Here is a 21173-nt window from a genome sequence, read left to right on the forward strand (position 1 = left end):
GCTAGTATGTCTTTAGAGCCCCAACTGGCTGTATGCTTCATGAATTTATGGTTCATGGTCTTCTGTAGTCCCTTAGTCTTAGACCAGAGTTCTAGCTTATGTCCCCTGTTCTGGGCCCCTGACATGGGCTGGCCTCATGAGTCCAGCCCTCCTGCTTCCACAGTGGCACCTTCATGTCACCACTTCTCCAAACCTGACCCCTTCTTTACTAGGGCAGAGTTACATTGGGTGGGCCTGGCTCAGCAAGCAGGTGTCTTAGGCAGGCCATCTCTAATTCTGGTTTCATAAATATGGGCATCTTAACTGCTTGTCCCAAAGACAACGCAGCTGTTGCTCCTTATGTGTAACCCAGCACAAGAATGAGCCCTTGTCAGTGCTATGCTCTGGAGGGAAGAGAACACACAGCTCCTCCCCTCCCACCACCTGAGGCCTCTCCCAGGACCCCTCATCACCAGCTGCTGGAGGCTGCTTGAGTCCTTCGCCTGCATACCCCTCAGGGACTATTGTGGGCACCCGTCCTCAGAATCTCTATCAATAACACATATTTCTTTGTGAGCAGCAGCTGCCCTCCCCGACTTCATTAAACCGTTCCAATTGAATTTCCTGTGTTGATGAACCCTCAGACCCAGGCACTTCCCAGGGAGGTGGACCACAGAAGCCAAACTTCATTCTCAGTAGCAAAGGATACAACAGTGGCCTCTCAGGCAGTGTTCTGCTGCTGCTGAAGTCGAATGGGTCTTCTTCCCTATCTGGCTTTCTCAGTTCTGTCCCCTGGATTTCTCCAACTCCACCTTCTTCCCCTAGGTGCATGCCTATGGGTGAATGTCTGGCTATTTGATGACAGACTGTCTTGCTGTTTCTAACTCACATGTTCAGTTCTTGTCCATATACCAGGCCCATAGTGCAGCAATCTCATACCCCTGTTCTTGGAAATAGTCCTGTAAAATTATGGACCACTGATATATCTTGTTATAAAAGCATGTTTAAGGGCTGGAGAGATGGCTCAGTGGTTAAGAGCACCGTCTGCTCTTCCAGAGGTCCTGAGTTCAATTCCCAGCATCCACATGGTGGCTCACAACCATCTGTAAAGAGATCTGATGCCCTCGTCTGTACCTCGTGTGTATCTGAAGACAGTTACAGTGGACTTATATATAATAAATGAATAAATCTTAAAAAAAAAAAAAAAGCACGTTTAAGAATGCAGTGCTCAAAGCAGCACATGGCACGGCCCCCAGGGGTTCCTCAGGAACAAGTTTTTCCCACTGTAATCTTCAGCCATGTATACTTAAGCTGGGCCTTCCTCACCTGTTGAGTGTGTACCATTTAATGGATGGGCACACTAAGGCTCACAGCACTCAGACGGGCACATGCTAGACCTGTTGGCCTCCAGACACTGCTCTTTGCTGCTTTCTGGGCTGCTGGCGTCTTTGTCAAGGTCAGCCACACATTTGTCAGGCTTTCCCTTAGTATCGCTTGCCTTGTGCTGACAAAAGCATCCCTGCTGGCCCGCAGCAGAGAAGACCCCGCCTGGGGTGAGGACACCACAGTAGCAAGGCCACAGTTGCTCCTCACGCCCCTACCTCCCTCTTAACAGGTATGTGATCTCTGTAGCATCCAATTTATTATTTGCTAGGTCCCAGCCACTCCAAACGCAGTGTCCTCAGGACCTGTGTAGGCATGTGTGTTTCTCTTACAAAAACAGTCACTCTGAGAGGCTGTGCCCTTTAGTTCTGACAGCACAGAATGTTGATTAAAAAGGTGCTCAGAATTAGCTATGCTGAGCTGAGGCCAAAGGGAACACAGCCCTTCCTTTGTGGGATTGTCCACTTCAAGGGATCCATGAAATAAACTGGGAGACTGTGCCCCAGTGAGAGCGGTGGTAAAGGGAGGGAGGGACTGCTGGCTGCATTTTCCCAAAGCCCCCAGTTCCTCTCCAGATGGGCCTGACCCTCTTCTGTGGCAGGACAGTCTTACCCAATAGGGCCCAGCTCTGCTCCCAAAGGCAGCACCTGGCCGGACAAGTGCCCCCCAAATACCTGAGTGCAGAGTCAGGGAGCCCACAAAGGGAGAACTGGCCTGTGCTTGGCAAGACCAAAACTAAGAAAGCATGGGATGTGGAGGACCCATCGGGTGGGTGGTCTGTTAGGGCAGAGTATGGGCTGTAGGAATCAGGTTTGGTAAGGAGAAGGAGGCCTCACTGGAAGAAGTCAGCCACATTCACAGTGGGCAAGTGTAAAGGAATACGGCTGAGATGGTGAAGTTGGAACCAGGGGCATTTGAAAGTAAAATGAAGAATCTGGGATAGACTGGGCAGGCACAGGGTGCAGCCAGGGCGGTTGGTTTCCTCAGGCTTCAGCATAGGAGAGCATGAGTGGGGACCGCAGGGCAGTGCTGAGCTTGCTTCAAGAGTAAGTCAGCCAGACTGAGGCATGAAAGCTGCCTGAGGTCTAAGCTGGGGCAAGGTTACCAGCAGAGACAAATGGAGGCTAGGCTGTGGGAGCGCACTCCCTTGGGGGACAGGGACCCTGAGAAGTAAAGAGATCTGGCTACATGCTTATCCAAACCTTCAGCTATAGAAAACATGTCAGCCTTGTCCCAGCTTTAAAAGATGTTGCAAATCAAGTTTGATACAAAAACCATACTGGGTGGCTTTAAGGTTCGGGGTGGCATGGATCGACATGTTTGCCAACTAGTTGGAAACCTATGAGGTAAAGGGAGACAAAAAGAACATTAACGACAGAGCCCCAGAGGAGATGCTGTGCAAGAAGTTGTTCTTAGAACTGTTTCAGGGTCGTAGATGGAGAGGGAGGTGAGGAGGGGATATGTGGATTGTCCTGCACTGCAGTAGTCTGTGGACATCTCCAGGCTCACAGCCGTCTCTATCAGGCCAAGGTTCTACTCTGAACTTGACGACAGATCCCCTTCCTTCCCAGAAGGCCACTCTGGCTACTAAGACAGAAATACATCTTCAGTTACATCGCGAATGAACCATATGTCAGGATAGGAAGGCTGGAACTGTGTGTCAGGTGACCTACGTCTTTGTGGCTGGAGAGCTGGGACCCCTACCTGGCCGATCATGCGAGAGGCCCCGAGCAGCCCAGGGTGAGGCAGGCTCAGTGGAATCAGTGTCCCCTTACTCCCAGCAGGCACTGGGAATGAGAGAAACTTGCGCCAGACCATAGTCAGGGTCCCCTACCAAGCAGCCCCTCAGTCAAGTCTCTCTGCAGAAGAGCTGCTGCCCCGGGGGGCACAGAGCCCCATCTGCATCAGGAGGCCAAATGGTGCTTCAGAAAACTCCAGATTCACTTAACAGTGGCTTTTAGATAGAGAACAAAAAGTTGACACAGTCTTTCAGGCTCTGTGGAAGATAATGTGTAATGACCAAATTATCATGGTCTAAAACCTCCTCCAACTGCATCCAAATGAGCAGAAATAATTATGGTTCACTTTAATTAGTGACTATGAAGTGAAGCCAGGGGCTGGTGGGCAGACAGCCTGACAAGGCAGCTGCTGACAACCCAAAGTGGGAGCTGTCCCGGCCAAAGAAGTGGGGGCTGTCCCAGTCAAAGAAGTGGGGGCTGTCCCGGTCAAAGAAGTGGGGGCTGTCCTGGCCAAAGAAGCTTGAGGCCTCAGTGGCCAAGTGTGGTCTTAGCCTGCAGACCTGACAGTGCCTACGCTGGCCTGCACTCTGGCCTACTCTGGTCTCTGCCCTGTGTAAATGGAGATGGGGCTTGTTTCCTCTTCCACCAATCCTGTCTGGGCCTCAACACACAGGTCAGTCCCACTACACTTTACAGATAAGCAAAAGTGACTCCGATGTGAGAAACTGGCCCTGAGCCCTCAGCCTGAGCCCTCAGCCTGAGCCCATGTAGTAGGGCTGGGGGCCTGAGTTCAGCTGCATGAAAAGCTTTGTCCTAATTCATCCATCAGGGGAGTGAGCATTCCCAGGGAGTAAGGGTTGGCAGGGTCTGTGGCCTACTTCGTTGTGTGGCTTGGGGACAGCTAATGTGTAGCCCTCAGGCAGAGCCGAGGACGCCTACCTTGAGAAACAGAGCTCCCTTAGAGGCCAGGGCATCGAAGCTGCACCCATTGGGGTAACAGTGATAGGCCACGTCCATAACAGGGTAGCGGCTGGCAAAGAAGAGACCGCTGTTGAGACATTTGAAATTGCAGCAACCATGGCAGCCATAGACCCCAACATCATACAGGATGTACTCGAAGTAGCCATGTAGCTGCTCTTTCAACTTGGCAGCTGCACGCTTGTCAAACACCTCCTGCAGGCACAGGAAGTCCAGGTTGGCTGGGAAGAAGGCTGAGACCTCATGGTCGAAGGCTTCATCAGGGTGGCGCCTCCTGCGGGCTGCTGCCTTCTTCACCACAGAGGTCTTATACAGCAGCTTACTGTTACTGCCTGGCTCTCCGCTGCCACCACTGTCTTGTCCAGCCCGTGCCTTCACCAAGGACTCCCTGGAGGCGGAGGGGCTGCCCAGGCTCCCAGAATCCCCGTCCCGCTGATTGTGGTTGGGCATCTGGCCCTTTGGGGTCCCACCAGCCCCATTCCTGGCTTGGCTCCCAGGAGCAGGGTCATCAGCTTCCTGTGCCCGGCCTCCTTCCTCACCACCAATTCGCACAATGCAGCTGTCCTCAAGGCTTCCATCAGCCTGTTCCCCAGAGGCTGGGCCATTGGCAGCCTCATCGCTGGGGTGACGCCCACCATCTCCCTTGTATTCCACAGAGGCTGTCCTCTTAATGCTCCCAGGAACAGCTCTGGCCCCATCACTGCCCTGCGGCGACACCAGGCTGCTGAAGCTGGCTGCACTGATGGAGGTGTTGGTGGGGGAATCAATGTAGATTTTGATCTGAGGCCGGGCGGCCCCATTGCGGATTCTCTGCCCAATCTCTTTGGCCCGGGCTTGGGTGTTGAAAACATTATTGAGCCTTGCGAGCGAGTCAGGGAGGAGGCAGACATTGGCTGTGGCAAAGCAAAAGCTTTTGCCAGCCCCTGTGCCCTTCCATTCACTAAGCAGGGCTGCCCCACCAGCTGGGCTCTTGTCTTCTAGCCGGGAGTAGGAGTAGGGCCGGCGGGCAGACTGCAGTGGAGACCAGAAGATGAACCCAAGAAAGGCAAAAGGCAGCGCAGCCACAAGCAGAGCCAGGTAGACTGGCGTGAAGAGTACGGTGCAGAACAGCTGCAGGTAGCAAGGGTCATCTGCCCTCTGGCGCTTCTCATAGGTGGTGGGTATGAAGGAGGCGACCAGCCGGTCCACCAGCCAGTAACATGGGAAGATGAGGGCCCAGGACACAGCGTGGAGGGCAGACAGACAGCTGTTAGGAAAGGGGGTCGTGTACAAAACCATTGCAGCTCACTGGGCGCCGCAGCCGGCCCTACTACATGGTGTCCGTGGCAGCTGCAGCACTTTCCCAGGCGGGGGCAGGTGGAGGGTGGAGGACAGGTCACCTCCTGGTGAGATGGGACTCTGGATGATCAGTGGTGAGTGTCCCACAGACAGTCATGGTTCACTTTAAGGGGCCATGCTGGGACATGGAAGCTTGTTGAAAACCTGTAGAAAAGAGAATGAAGAAGTGAGTCCTTTACTGAGTTAGTCTGTTCCAAAAACCAGGGAATCCGTTTCACACGGAGTGTTTGGGGCCAAAAGAATGCCCCAGCATGCTCCATTTGCCTATAGATTTTTGTTTTCTAGGAATAAACAGCTTAGTACATGACTGTCCCTAGCTGGCTGTCTTGGTTCTGTAACTTAATTGCTTAAAAAATGGCCCATGTTTACAGAAGGGCATAGCCTTATGGGTACAAAGGGGTGTGTCTGAGAGTGTGCTAGACTGACACTGGCTAGAAGCAAGTGAAACCCTTTGGGAGCCAGGGGTGTGTTCTAAGTTGGCGGGCTGTGGCCTTAGTTAGAGGAGTGGTAAACATGTCTGCTCACCTTTTATCTAGTGCCAACTAGACCAGGACAGACAGAAGGGCCAAAAGTTAGAGGGCAGAGGGTAGTGAGGCAGGCTGGGCAGAAGAGCAAGGAAGCCTCATCCCACACAGCCTGCTCTAGCCATAGTCTGGCTTCCTGAGCAACTGACTAAGCTCTATGTGCTACCCCACAGTGTCCTGAGAGAACCCCAGGCAGTGGGGACCCAGGCACAGACTGTTTGACCTGCTGAACGGCTTATCCAGTTATAGGGACCCCGACGCTCCCCTAGACACTTGGAGAAGGTTCTTGGGGTTGCGTGAGCCAAAGTTTTATTGACTCTCCGGCTTGTAGTCCAAGATGCAGCTTCAAGCAGAGCCAACAGCACCTATACACATTCATCCTTGGTCCCTGCCCCAGGCTGGACTGAGTCACAGCAGTTTCGAGAGCAGGCCTGGCCACACCTAGAATAGGCCGACAGGTATATTGATTTTTTATGTCCATAAAGAAAGAGTCTTGTGTTTATCCAGCCTCCAGGGACTCATGCTGTTCATCCTGAGGGGAAAATCCAGGATGCATGACCTGTATTTTGGTTACAAGGCCAGACAGGTAAGTTCATTACGTTCTACACCACTTCTGCCCCTGACACTTCAGCAGGTCTGGACCCAGACCCTCATCACACATCCTGGCCCTGCATTCTCTCCTCCCTCCTGAGACCTCTGTCACTGGAGCTAGAAACCTAGATATCATTTATACTGCCCTCCCTTTGTCCTCATGTCCCTCTGAGCATCTCAGTATGAGCTGAGGACAGTGTCACAATTGATCAACTTTTATCAGCCTCCACCCTCTCCACACAGTGACTAGAGGAACACCTCCTCAGCTGGCCTGCAGTCTCTACAGCCTGTCACTTACTACGGTTTCCCTAGTCATTCTGACGGTGGTACCAGAAGCTCCCTCTGAGGAGCTCCCATAGTCCTGCTTGTTCCCTCAGCCTCTCTACAGCTCAGCCTAGACTCAGCTTCCTGGGGAAGACTCTTCATCTCCTTGCCCAGGTGGCTGAGGCAGGTTCGTGTGTGTGTGTGTGTGTGTGTGTGTGTGTGTGTGTGTGTGTCCGTCCCACAGAACAGGGACCCGCAGCTTGTGTTTCACGTACTTCAGGATATGCCTACCTACCCAGCAGATGAGGGGCTCCAAGAGGGAAGGGGCTACACAAGGGTTTCAGGTCAAGGCAAAAGTGTCAGGCGACTCACAGATAGGATAAATGAACAGAGGTCCGTCATGACGCTGGTGCCAGGAAGGAGGCAGCCATTTCCCCTCCTCCAGGCACTCCATGTGAAGTGGGGATTTCTACAGTTGATGGTGGCCCAAGAGCATGCAACTCTCTTCTTGACTGTTGTTCCCCCTCTGTACCCTTCAGGACTCCGCTGAGCATTCTCTTCAGGGAACCTGTCCAAGGCATATGCAGCCCCAGCCCCAGCCCCAGCCCCACGCCAGGCTGTCACTTGGCCTAGAGTTGGAGCTGTATCTAGGAGTCCCTCCTGCCTAAGATCCACAGAGATTAGGTGTCTGAGGCCAAGCCCTGGTCGTGGGCCACTCCGATTGGGAATGGAAGTAACAAATGCAGAAACAACCCACGTAAGGAATGAATTCTGTGAAGTCGGTCTTCCCGTGGTGAGCATCAGGTTTGACCTGTGGCAGTAATGTGGGCTGCACAGATGACCTAAGGACAAAGGATCAGGGAGGAGGTCTGTTAGCACCCCAAGAGCCTCTGCACTGTCCACGAGGGGGCTAGGGCACCCCTGTGAGTCAGGCTTCCTGGGAAACATGACCCATTCTAACCCCTGTGTGGCTCAATCCTAATGCTGGGTAATAAGATTGGGATCAGCTATTGCCTGGGACAGGGCTTTAGGAGACAAGGCAAGAGAATCCATCTTCAGCTGCCCCTTGCTCCCTTCATTCTTGTTGTGAGCCCAGAAACCCTTTTGGCAAAATCCTCTCATTTGCAGTGATCTTTCTGCTAGTCCTGGGCTGGACATGGGCATGTTTTGGTCTCCATTTTTACAGGGTTGGTGAAGGGGAGGGCCTGGAGTGGCAGCTGCAGGAGCTCATGGGAGTACTACCACCATAGGGATTCTCTAAAATGAGACAGCCCTGAGTCCCTTGGTCCTCCATGCTGTCACCCCAAATCCAGCTACCCTGAGCCTCTTCTTTAGTGCCCTGAAAGGAGGACATGTGGGTGCTGCCCTGCTCTAGTTCCTGTATACACCCGGAAGCTATGCGACAGCAGACACAGAGGGACTGCCATGGACGAGGCTGTTTCTAACGCTCTAGATAATTATTTTGTCTCGGAAATGAAAGGAGGGTAAACAAACAGCACACATTAATTAGTCTGATCTACACTTTCCTCATGAAAGAGGAGCACTGCAGTTAAACACGAGAGGCTGGCAACTTCCCAGGGGTTTAAAGTGCTCAAAGGAGTGGCCGTGGAAGGACGTGGCTTTCCCAGGCTCTCCAAGTCCAGGCAGGTGCTCGGCCACACCCTGCTTATCTCCCTTTTATCTTGTGTGCACTGTCTAGGTGGGGTCAAGCATGAGTCTGTGACGGGCATAGGTTCTGGCTTTGGGCACAGGGCCCCATTCTCTTCTCAGTTCCTCTTCTCTAGTTCATGTCCTTGAACTGACAGCTTTGCAAGCAAGTCCTGCTGTGGACATTCTTAAGGGAGCAACAGGTTCCTCCAAGGCCGTGCATACCTCAGCTTCTTAGATTAGGTGGGTCATTCAGGGTTTATGCTAAGACTGACAGTCACCCTTGGGTTGGCCTCCTTTGGAAATCCTAATATATTGTTCTAGGGTTACTAGAAGCCACATCTCTTTCCCTCCATAGCAAGGTCTGTAGAGCTGAGCTGAATACTCTCAGGCTCTTGGTCCTCGGGGATCCTAGCAGGATCCCTGATCCCTTCATTATGAGTTGTGGGGTTATGACTGGGAGGTATATGGTGCCCCAAGGCAGGACCTCTGGGAGCCAGCTTCTCTGGCTTAGATGTAGAGACCAGGCTTTCTCCTTTTACCTGAACTTTGTAGTCTTGCACTCAACCTGGGAGTCAGGCTAGCCCAAGTAACTCTCTGGCACTAACCATTGAAAGGGGTAGCAGTGCGTACCTCTAGGGCTACCACGAGGACTAGAGGGACCTGGCTGATGGTCTAGTCACTCTTGCTTCCTCTCCTTCAATTTCCTGAGGCCACCTAGTGTATCACACCTCTCCCCAATTTGTGTTTTCTTCACTATTAGGGGGATAACCTGAGCCCATCCGCAGGACTTTCAGGACCCTGACTGAACCAGTGAGCTTTGGGGATCTTCACAGGTGCCAAAGCCAAAGCCTTTGCTCACTTGCCCCTCTCTTTGGCAGTGAAGACAGAGGGGACAGTGAGCTCTGTGGGCCACAGATGGACGTAAGTGGAGAAGAACTGGCCTAGGAAAGTCTGAGAGCCCAGAAAACCCTCAGTCCACATGGAAGAGGGAAGGGTGGACAAATCCACTCCAGGATCTTAAGTCTATAGTCCCAGGCATTTCTGGGAAGCCTGAGGCATTAAAGGCAATGGCTTCATCGTGGCCATTCTTGCAAATTAGCCTGTCAACTCTGAAGGCACTTGACTCCTAGTCAATAACCTATGTGACTAGAGTGTGGGAAGGGCACTATGGCTGCTCAGAAGCTGGAGTTAAACCAAGGTCTCGCTCTAGATAATTACACGTGGGTCCAGAGGCTGTTCTTCCCTCCCCAGTGAAGAGAATCCTTAGGAATGGCCCTGTCTGGGCAAGCTGTGGGAGGCAGGACTGTTCCCATCGAGCATCAAATGACCAGGCCACAGAATTGCAGCTGTGGAAGGTGGGCCTGGCTAGCACACTGACAGCGCAGAACACAGCCTCAGAGTAGCTTCAAGGGCCTTGTGCAGATGCTGACTGTGAACCTGAGTTTCCCTGGCACTGGGAAGGTGCAGAAGCCAGGTCAGTTCTGGGCAAAGCAAGTCCTGATCCTGTGTAGAAGTAATGCCATTTCTGAGGGGGTCTTTGAACTTTGGAGGGCTGGTAATTGCTTCATTTGGCATTGCCTGCGGTTTGTACCTCCTTTACTACCCTGTCTTCTGAACCTCAAGCCTGCTGAGCTCTCTTTCTCACTATAAGCTTAGAGTCTTAGAGCAAATTATCCTATAAGTCTTTGAGTCTAAACAGGAGCTGGACCAAGCCCCAGGTTCCAAAGGAAAGGCCTGTGATCACTCCAATCCCATTACCAGAATGTGCCTGCATTCACCAGCGGCTGTGAGATCAGGCCAGCCCATTCTGCCTAGATGCTGCCGCGGAGAAGTTGGCATGGCAACGTGAGCTCTGAGCTGCTGAAACTTGGAGTCAGCTCATTGCTAAGAGGACAGAAAGACTGATGAGAGACAGATGCTTTTCTGAGTTGGGGGAGGAGTTGGAAAAGCTATAACCCAAATAGAACTGATGTTTGGGGTCTAGCATAAATACACAGGCTTTCGCAGTGACTCCCTCAGACACAGCTAAAAGCCTATTCATGCCTCTCAATCTAAAGCACCCAGCTCCACCTACATCCTCCTGCCCTGCTTCACCTCTGGCAGTGGCAGACACACTCCCCTGCTCCAAGGTGATATAACAGCCAGCCACATCAAGAGGCACCATAGTCCCCTGACCTCCCTGACAATTCTAAGTGTTCCCTTAGGAAATAAGTCTACATTTTCTCCAAGATGGATGACCACACTGAGAGCCTGCAGCTTCTAGAGCCTTCCTTGAGAATGAATTCAGCCCTGAGGGAAAAGGCCATAAGGCTAGAGTGGAGAGGCCAAGTCTTCATAACACACTTGAGTTCTAATCTCTCCACCTGAAGCCACACAGCCTGCAGACTTTCTAATTAGTGAGTCAGCAAATCACCCTGACTTTGCTGTGGTCGTTTTTGAGTGTTTGTCACTCACCACTAAAGACACTTTGTTTTATCTATGTACAGCAGGTATGTGATCTTTCTAAAGCTAAGTTTTTCTCAGATGTGCATAACTCCTATGCTGCCCCTAACTGAGCACTGGGCAGAGTAGTGTCCTCATGAGTCAGGGAACCCTGCAGTTCTGCATGCTTCAAGGCATCCCTTACAGCTAACTAGTACTCTGAGCAGGTCTACATGCCTCAGAGCATCTCTTGCAGCTAGCGAGCACTCTGAGCAGACAGAGCTTGCAATCACAAGCTCTGAGACCAGGTATGTAGAGTCATGGTGGATGTCAGACAAGTTGACTGAGGGCTTCTCTGGCCCTTAGTTTCTTTTTGTATGAGATGTGGATGAAAATTCCTTGGGCTAGTTCAGCAGTTCTCAACCTTCCTAATGTTGCGACTCTTTAATACAGCTCCCCATATTGTGGCAACCCCCAACCATAAAATTATTTTTGTTGCCACTTTATAAATGTAACTTTGCTGTTATGAATCATAATGTAATCCTGGTATGTAGGATATATGGTATGCAATCCCTGGAAAGGGGACATTTGATGCCCCCCACCCCCCAAAGGGATCTTAGTTCCCAGGTGGAGAACCCCTGGGCTAGTTGGAGATGGCAGGCATCCCCATCACTGTGTGCAGAGCCTGCCTTGCTTCTGTGTTATCACCAGCACTGCTACAGGTATGTTTCCCTTGCCTTAAAGTGCTGGGCTATAGTGCCTGCTTAACAGCTTTGAAGCCCTGAGTTTAGTTCTGAGCACAAAACAAAACAAGAAGAAAAGGAAAAAGAAAGGTTCAAGATATACCCAGAAGCTTCAAGTTATCTCATGGGGTGGGTTGGCCTTACAGAAGGGTGCCTGCTCTCCTAAAAGATGGGGCAAGGACACTGTGGGAGATGGGCAGGCTTGCCTCCTGGCAGGATGATACTAGAGCTGTCTGTTCTGAGCTGCTTGTATAAGCCAGAGTCATAGGCTTCTGTAGAAGCCAAGTGTAGGCCAAGGGTCCATAAATTTTTCAAAAAGAAACTTTCCATGGGAGCTATTAATTCATGGTGTGGCTTCTGAGAATAGGAACGGGATGGGAGCGGCTCTGAGGTGTTCTTTCCAACAGCCAGCCTGGGCATTTCTGTGGCAGAATTCAGAAAGCCTAGACGAGGCCAACTAGTGTGTGCTTGGAAAGCAAATCTCAAGCTAGGTCTGTGGAGGGTGCAGAGCGCTCAGCCAATCTGGCCACTCAGTCTTCCCTGCTTACCATTCCAGAGTTTTCCATTGGAGACTACAAAGGACATTGCTAGGGAAACTGGGGTGTAGCTGGGTTCCAAGTCCTTGCCTATGCTTCCTCTCATTCCCATGGTTCCGGATATTTTGGGTAAGAACCTGCCTACACCAAATCCCTTGCAACAAGTTGGCTGAAGCAGAAGTCATGGGACTTTTACCAGTCCTGTGTCCTTGTGAAGGGTGAGACCAGTATAGCAGAGATGACTTGGGGTGAGTGAGGGCTTTCTCTGTGACAAGGATGGGCTCTGAGACCACCCAGCTCACAGACCTTTCCCCACTAGGCCTCAATGGGCAGAACTAGAGCAGACCTGATTCAGGGGTAAATAGCTGAGCATTTATTCAGCTAGGCCTGAGCCTATATTCTCTTGAGTTCTGAGCTGCTGGAAGCTGGAGCATGGGTCTGAGTCCAGACTCAAGAACAGTCCAGGAAGGCGCTCTTAGAACTCTCAGCAGATCATGTTATTGTCTTCAGTGAGTTCTGGGGAACCAGTGTGTAAGAGGAGCTACCTAGCTGGTCAACTGCCAAGGAAGCACCGGCATTCCTCACCTAGCACCAGGAGTCTCTTTTCAGGCACAGTGACAAGAGTAGTCTCATATCTCTCAGACCCCATTGCTGAGGCCTCTCAGCACAGTTCCTGATCTCTAACACAAAAGCTGTTAGCAATGGTTTGAAAGCCAAACAAACCAGAGTATACTTTGCTTCAGAAGAAACGGCAACATGTTTTCTATAGGAGACTTGTTGACATTCTTCTGAAGGATCATTTCATATCCAGCCCAGAATTATCTATGCAAATAACATTTAACAAACTGTGTCCCAGAGAATGTTTGCAGTGATTAACCAGTAAGCAAATTAAATCATTTATGCAGCCCACCACCAGCCTTCCCATAGCCCTGGGCAGCTGAGGCTGGGTTTTCTGGACTGAGATCAGGTGTCATTCTGCTGAGGGTCAGGGACTTTTGTCTCAGGCCCTTTCAAAGGTTTATGAGCCCTGGCCACTGCTACACTCAGGGACTTCTCCCACATACACCAGGATAGAAGCCCTTGGCTCCCAAAGAACCGACCGTACTCCCTCCCCTTAAGAAAGGATGTACAGAGCAGACAAGGGCCACTAGCATAGGACCCATGTGTGAGGCTGCTCAGTGCACACCTGAAAGAGGGCTGGGGGCTGCTGAAGCCTGTTAAGACTGAAAGCCAATCATTTGAATTAAAATGGAGGGGAGCTTATGGGTTCTGTGGTTCTTCCGTGTTTTTTATAAGTCCTGCCACTTTCTCCATCCTCAACACCAGGAATCTTCAGGGCCTCTGGGTTTCAACTATGTCACCTGGTCAACTCATGGTGGCAGTGACTGGCTGTTGAGCTCTGTACTTCATTTTTTTTTTGTTTGTATTGTTTTATGTGTACATGTTTCTGTGTGAATGTATATGTGTATGTGTGTGTATCTATGTGTGCTCATTCACCTGTGTGGGTGTGCTTGCCCATCAGTGTAGGAATGGAGGCCAGAGGTTGACATATTTCTTCCTCAATTCTTAATTTTCTGAGAAAAAGTCACCGGACCTGAAGTTCACAGTTCTGGCTCGGATGCCTGGCTGGTGAGCCCTCAGCTCTGATTGTGTCTATCTCTCAGCACTGGAGTTACAGATGTGCGCTACCGCACCTGGATTTTACATGGTGCACTGACTAGTTTTATGTCAACTTGACACAATCTAGAAGCATCTGACAAGAGGGAACACTAATTGAGAAATTGCTTCCATAAGATCAGGCCATAGGCAGGACTGCAGGACATTTTCTTAATTGATATCATTGATGGGGAAGAGCCTAGCCCATCACGGGTTGGGACACCCTGAATTGGTGGTTCTGGGTTCTGTAAGAAAGCAGGCTGAGCAAGCCACCAGGAGCAAGACAGTAAGCAATACTCCATTGCTTCTGCATCAGCTCATGCCTCAAAATGTCCCATGTTGGGCTCGCACCCAACAACCTCAGTTGAGTTCTTGCCTTGGCCTCCCTCAGGATATGTAGGCCTAATATACCCTTCCCTCCCCAAATTGCTTCTGGCCGTGGGGTTCTATTTCAGCAACAGCAACACTAACACTAACTCCAAATTCAGGTCTCATGCTAGTACAGCAATCATTTCAAACACTGAGCCACTACCCCAGTCCTGCTTGTTTTTTGAGACTGAGTTTTTGTTTTTGTTTTTTTAAGACAGGGTTTCACTGTAGCCCTGGCTATCCTGGAATTCACTCTGAAGACCAGGCTGGCCTCAAACTCATGGAGAACTGCATGCTTCTGCCTTCTGAGTGCTGGGATTAAAGGCATGCATCACTACAACCCTGTCTGAGACTGGGTTTTGATGTTCTAGAATATCATTGTGTAGTCCAGGCTGGCCTCCAGCTCACAATCCTTTGCCTTCTGCTGAGTACTTCTGACAGCGAGTGCAAGAACTCTTGGCTCTGGTTGCAGCAGTCCTACGTACATAGATCGCTAGTGTGGATGAAATATATTTCTACCCAGCAGTGACTTCTTAAAGGGATGGGTGTACTTTACTTTGGTAAAAGTCTAGGCAGACTTTTCTCTTTGTGCAGACATCTCTCAAAGTTGCATTTCCTAGTCCCCTTATGAGACAGAACACTTAACAGCAGATGTCAGAACTTCCATAGCGCTCTCTCCTTCTGCCATGGCCCTGTAGTGTCTGAGATTACAGCTACTCCATCGGTCAGGTGCCCTAGATTCCCACTATGCAACTGGACTAATAAAGCATCTTTAATTTCCAGATGGGATTTCATGTATCCTGGTCTGTCTTTGACCTCACCTTGGAGGACCTTGGACTTCTGATCTTCCTACTTTAACCTCTCAGATGTTGGGATTTCAGGTATCAGCCACCACAGTCTGTTTATATAATTGTAGGGATTGAACCCAGGTCTTCATGCCTGTTAGACAAGCATTCTACCTTCGAGCTATATCCATAACCCCAGACAGCTTCTGATTATAACCACAGCATTGGCCATCCCATTTTAATCAGCTGAGGAAGGCAGGCTGTTCTCCCTGCTTGACTCCAGAATGAAGCCTTACAGAGTAACAGGCTTTGGTTGCTCGGACTGCAGCCAGATCTACCTCTGGGCCCCCCCCCCTTTTGTCCCCATTTCACTAGTAATATCTCTCTGCCCAGACTCCAGGCTTGGAGGAGGCTCACGGTTCACTCATCTCTTCACAAAGTCCGTCCTGCTCTGTGCCCAGGTCCTCTGGGACCATGAAGCACTGGGGCCTTTGCGACCTAAGCTTTTCATTTTTGGTGGAGACTTTCTGCTCAGGGAGAAACAGTTTGATACCAGTAGACAGTAAATCCATAGACACAGAGAAGAAAATCCATGTGAATGGATAGAAACTTCTATGAGAGGTTGATCTAGGGGCCAGCAGGGACTGCAGAAGACAGACAGGAGGCAGGACCAGGCTCTCACAGGTGGACCCATGTTGGGACAGAGCCGAGAGCTGATGCTTCATGTTTGGAGCCAGAGCCAAGGTGCTGGGTGTGGCCAGGTCTATGGGGTTAGTACTGTTGGACAGAAGACAGGGCCACGGCAGAGAAGTTAAACAAGGAACTTGGGAGCCAGAGTCAGAGATGCTTTCTCTAGGTGTTTCATGAGAAATGCTGGTGACGATGCACGTATGGAGGTGCAGGTGTCCTCTAGAGGGTGTGGGGACAGGAGGGTGCTGGGTACTGGGCAGGGCAAGGCAAACAGTGAGCAAGGGAGAGGCTGCAGAGAGAGAAAGAGAACTGAGAGTGGACACAAGAGATATGGAGCCGCTCAGGAAGTCATGCCTCCCAAGGCCACCCCCTTAGTGACTACAGTGACTGCGTACAGGCAAAGAGGCAGACACAGGAAGACCAGCTCTGACTGTAGGCATGAGGGGGTGTTTCTGTGCCAAATCAGTCCCCCTAAGTGGTTTGTTTGCCTTGTTTTTAACTTTTCATTGTATGTGATGGGTGTCTTGCCTACATGTATGTCTGTATGAAGTATACACGTCTGATGCCTTGGAGGCCAGACAGGCATTGGTCCTCTGGAACTGAAGTTACAGATAGTTGTGAGCTGCCATGTGGGGTGCTGGGAAGTAAACCCAGATCCTTTGACAGAGTAACCAATGCTCTTAACTGCTAAGGCAGCTCTCCAAGACTCACTGTCCAGATAGTACACCCACCATGCAGCTCAGGCTAACCTACATAACCACTCACAGTATGCTGGTGCTATCTGGAACCTGCCCTATAGCTGGCTGAGGGAGTGAATGGCAGCCCAGCTTGAGGCTGCACTCCCACCCATACAGAAGAGGTGGGCAGTGTATCCGGGCAGACTTGCTGGTAAGGTTTGAAAAGAAAATCTCCATAAAGATGTCAGCACTAATGAAAACTGTTCATGCAATTTTGGTCAGAATTGCTTTAAGAAATAATCCCAGAAGGTTGGGTATAGTGATACACACAATCTTAGCACTAGGGAAGCTAAGGCAGGAAATTTTAGGCTAGCCTCAGCTACATAGTGGTGGGACCTTGTTTCATATAAACAGCAGTAAAAATAAGTTTCAGCAACTGGGGATGTGGCCCAGTAATTGAGTGCTTGGCGTGTTCAAGACCTTGCTCAGGAAGGAAAGGGAAAGAAGGTAGAGAGGAAGAAAGGACTAGACTGAGGCTTTCGGCTCCTTGATTTCTGTTTCCTTATTTTCGGCCCCTGGTCCTTTGTCACCATACTTCTTGTCCTCTTCCTGTTCTCACAACTGTCCCTTCTTAGAGCCTTTTGATGCTGCCCCGTCTCTTGATGCCAAACTTTCCTCTGTCTCTCCTTAAACCCTTCAGGTGATTCCTCATGGGCTATCTGTTCCTAAGTGACAGCCAGCGCAGGTGCCTCATGACCTTTGACCCCACGTATCTGACTGACAAGTTCCCCTTCAGGTTCATTATTCCTCTTCTGTTTTTCTAACGCCAGCTCTGTCTCTCAAGGGGTCACTGAGCCATAGGCCTCTTCCATATCCTGCTTCCTGTCAGTAGCCAACATGCAAGGGCTCTGCCTCTGGAGCCCTGGAGCTGGGTTTCCACAGCCATGCCCAGCCACTGTGTCTTCTCCCACCACAGACTACAGTAGTCCCCTCCTCTGGCTCACCGGTCACTGCTGCCATCTTTCTGAAGCATGCAGTAGACTATACTGCTTCCCCTTAAGCCCTGCAGCGGCTCTTGCTGATGCGCCATGTACGTAGGAGAAGGCAGGCTCTCCCCAGCAGCCTGACCTCTATGTTCCCTACTTCTGGAGCCCCAGGAGCTCAGACCTGAGCAGTTTCCCATGATGCCTTTGCAGGTATGTCTGCTCAGTCCTCACCTGTGCAGAAGGATGTGGCTTCAGCAGAGGAGGTCATCTTCCAGAGCACAGCCATAAGCCTCTCGAGTCTCAGCCAGTCCCCACCTGTAGCTCCCAAGATCCCTGTGGACCTTTGATCTGCCTAAAGCAAACATATCTGTCTTGGCAGTTTGCTGTTTTTGTGCAACTTTGAAGTCTGAACACCAGAAAGGTGACCAGCCCCTGTCACAGAGATTTGACCAAAGGGCTCTGGGATGGAGCAGTCTTGAGAACAAGAGAAGGGCAAGATGGATGGTGACACAGGACCAGGGGCAAAAAACAGAGAAACAGGAATTGAGCAAACGAAAGCCCTTATTGAATTTCCTCCCAGTCCCAACTTCATGACTTCCTTCCTTTCCTTCTCTGACTGGAGGTTCAAGCTATGTCAGCACATCCCATACTTTTAATCGAGTGGGGTCTGGTCCAAGGACTTTGCCCACAAGGCACTGTTTTCTTATTCTGAGGCCCGATGAGGAACCGGGTCAATGCCCCCAGCACTGCCCACAGACCTTCATTGTTTCACTCCATCATCTGCCCCTAGCTATGTGGGCTGGTAGGAAAGTAACAGGAAGTCTGCTGCTACCCGCCTGACAGGTGGCAGCCTTGTGCACTCTGAACCTTGAGCCACTGCCAAAATGACTCTGGCTTCTCCAAGTCCACCTGCACCACTCAGGACCTCAGACTTTTCTCCCTTCTTTTCCCTTCTCTCTCTCTATGTTGAGATGGGGCACAGCCAAGGCCCGGGACACAGTAGAGACATGAAGGAGACTGGAAATGAACAGAGACTGCAGAAATAAGTGATATGCCTTTTGGGGCCATGTGAATCGTTGTCAAGCACCTTCAGAGAATGTGTTCTTATCACTAAGGTACATTCAGTACCTCAGTCACCATGGATGACTACAGCTGACCCCACTGTACAGATGAGGAAACTGATTCAGAGAAATAAATGGCAGTTCCTGAGAGGTAGCAGCTGAATCATTTGACTCCAATTTCCCTTCTCTCTGCCTTTCTCACAAAGGCCAAGTATAATGGTAAGCACACATCTTCAGACCTACTCAGTGCCAGTGACCTTACATCAGCCTGAGTTCTGGGGAAGAATACCATGGTTCCTAACCTGTCTGTCCTGCCTTCCCTATGTGCGCAGGATAAGATCCCTGCTTTGTTTTCTTCTCCTAAAGGTTCTATCCATCACTGACTGGGTCCCTGTGTAGTCTCCAGTGAGCTTTCTCCCTTCCTGTGGGTCCTGGCTTTATCAGGTTCACTTACATTTTTTCATACAAGTCACCACTACCTGGGACCCTAAATCTCCTCGTTCCTGGTCTGGTGACGTTGGCAGCCCAGAAAACACTTACTCTTTTAGTATTTGGGAAGGGTTCTTACAGTGGTCTTGCTGCTTGACTCTTGACCTGAGGTTCTTAACTCTAGGGATCACTTTGTGTTGCCAGTGTCTGCTTTTATCCCTGGATTCTGAGTGCTCAGAAGTTTGACTCTTTCTCTGTACAAATTCAAGAGAACGAGTAAACTTTAAAGTCTCTGATAAATATTGCCAAACTTTTTTTTCTACCAGTGTCAGTCCACCGATCATTTGAGAAGGGTTATTTCACAATACCATTAGCAATTCTGGGTTTTAGGGTAAAAAACATTGTTATTTAATGGTTGGGGAGCAGTGATGTTTGGTTACATTGTTCAGGATACTTGTTACTCTCCCCTCAAGTGCCTTTCTTCACACTTTCTAAGCAGGCTTGGGAGTGCAGCCACTCTCACCCTACACTGTCACAGCCCTCCACAGGAGGGCAAACCCTGCACTGATTCTTACCTCAGAGCCATGGACTTCAAACTTTTTAAGGAAACAACAGAAGTTTTTAACTGATTTCACCTAGCACCTCTTTATATAAAAATATTACCTGATAAGTTAATCAAGCATTGTCAAGCACGATCATTATAAGCACCAATCAGTCTGCACTACACAGCGAGACCCCATCCAAAGACCCAAAACTAAAAAGAAAAAGCAGTAACACAAAGCAAAACAGGAACCCCGGAGTCCATTTCCGGGAGTTCCAGAAGTCTGTCTTACCTGAGGAGGGGTCACTTGGGCCTTGTGTCCTTGCCTCTGGAGACAAGAGGTCCAGGCAATCAGGACCTGAAAGGGGATTAGCCATTCACAGTGGTGGTGACTGGAACAAGACAGCCACACAGGTGAGCCAGTACAAAGACCTCACCTGGAGGTGCTACCACACCCTCATTGTCGCCAGCACATGGGTGTGAGGTCTGACTATCCTAGCAGAAGTGCAGCCAGGGGGATGAGGGTGGGGTTTATGCAGCAGAAAGTGAGGAAGACTGACAGGTGGGAAGGGCTCCAAGTGAGATGGATGATCCCTCCACGTGGGCTGCTGCACCCAGAGGCCCTTGGTGTGCAGGTTGAAAGGGGCGCAGCAAAGAGGCAAATTCTGAGCCCTGCTGTGGGCCCGGATTTGATCTAGTAGGTGAAGCCATAACAATCAGGGCCCTCTCTGGAAGCTTTGTGTAATCTCTGCCTCCCACACAGATCTGAGGTACAGAAGGGCGGGAACTGGAGAGTGCACTGAGGCCGAACATGATCAGGAAAGGGTTGTGGCCACCTTTCCTGATCAAGTTCAGAAAGAAAGAAGAGTTGTGAGGAAGAACCAGAGGGATTTGTAGCAGTTAAGAGAAATACCAGCAGAAGGAAGGCTGAGCGAGTACACGACTTCGGAGGGTAGAGTGGGAGGGTTTTCTGTGAGTGGAGGCCTTTAGACATAATGCTACAGCCTCCCTATACCACCTCAGCTTTCCTAGCCCAGGGACTGTGGCCCTAAGCTGGAGGGAAGGTGTCCTCTCTCTTTTATAGGACCAGCTCTTGGCCCTCTAGTTCCACCCTGGCCTCATGTGAGGGCCACGCCCCTGGGTTGCTGGCCAATCCTTGACTGTCGCCACCTATGCCTTGATCAAGGTCTATCAAACGCATCCTGTACCCAGCATAGCAAGAGAAGCTCTCCTTTGTCTTCCTCCTTCCCCACCTCCACTGTTCTGCACCGTCTTAAACCCTCGTATCATCTGCATAACCTGAGAAGGGTTACCACACTCCTTAGAGACCCCTACTATTGAATGAATCTGAAATCTGAGACTGAATTTATCTTTTCTTTGCGGCACTGGTAGGAATGTCTTATAGTTTAGTTCCCCCTGGTTAAGATATAAGCTCCAGGGAAATCCTGGTTCTTCTCCAGCTATCTGTCTAGCCGGTGAAGGTCTTGAGCAAGTCTCTTAACCTTTGAACCTCCAAACACCCCTCCCCTGGAACTGAGGGATGACGCAGGATCTTGGCTCCCCATGAATTGCATCAAAGGAACATCACTATTTGTCCATTCCAGAACAGAGTGGGAAGAAAGAAGCCTATAGGTCTAGGTTCTATTCAAAATGGCTCTGGATTCTCCAGAGGCCCTGGTTCCATGTGGTACCCTGGCCTTTTTGATCAGAGAGAAGATCCTGCCCCACCCCCATCCTCAGGACTCCAGGCCAGTGGAAACCGAGAAGTTAACTCGATGACCCGGCCTCTTGGAGGAGACCCTGATCCCTAGTCTTGGAATCTTGCCTTCTTAC

At 50.5% G+C, this 21173-nt stretch overlaps 1 protein-coding gene across 5 annotated transcripts in view; it reads right to left on the reverse strand.

Moving 5' to 3' along the window:
• Positions 1 to 21173, reverse strand: part of Smpd3 (sphingomyelin phosphodiesterase 3) — an 83431-nt gene that overhangs the window by 8167 nt on the left and 54091 nt on the right. For 2 of the 5 annotated variants that reach the window (XM_006255543.5, XM_063278336.1), the window contains exons 2-3: positions 19633 to 19698; positions 4041 to 5561 (exon numbers count right to left, since the gene is read on the reverse strand). In XM_006255543.5, coding sequence (XP_006255605.1) covers positions 4041 to 5357 — 1317 coding nt within the window. In that variant the 5' untranslated portion in view covers positions 5358 to 5561; positions 19633 to 19698. Of the gene's footprint in view, positions 1 to 4040; positions 5562 to 17540; positions 19565 to 19632; positions 19699 to 21173 lie in introns of those variants that run through there. The other 3 variants (NM_053605.2, XM_063278337.1, XM_017601396.3) reach the window with 2 other exon arrangements.

Source organism: Rattus norvegicus, chromosome 19, assembly GCF_036323735.1.
Source record: "Rattus norvegicus strain BN/NHsdMcwi chromosome 19, GRCr8, whole genome shotgun sequence".
Lineage (NCBI taxonomy): Eukaryota > Metazoa > Chordata > Mammalia > Rodentia > Muridae > Rattus > Rattus norvegicus.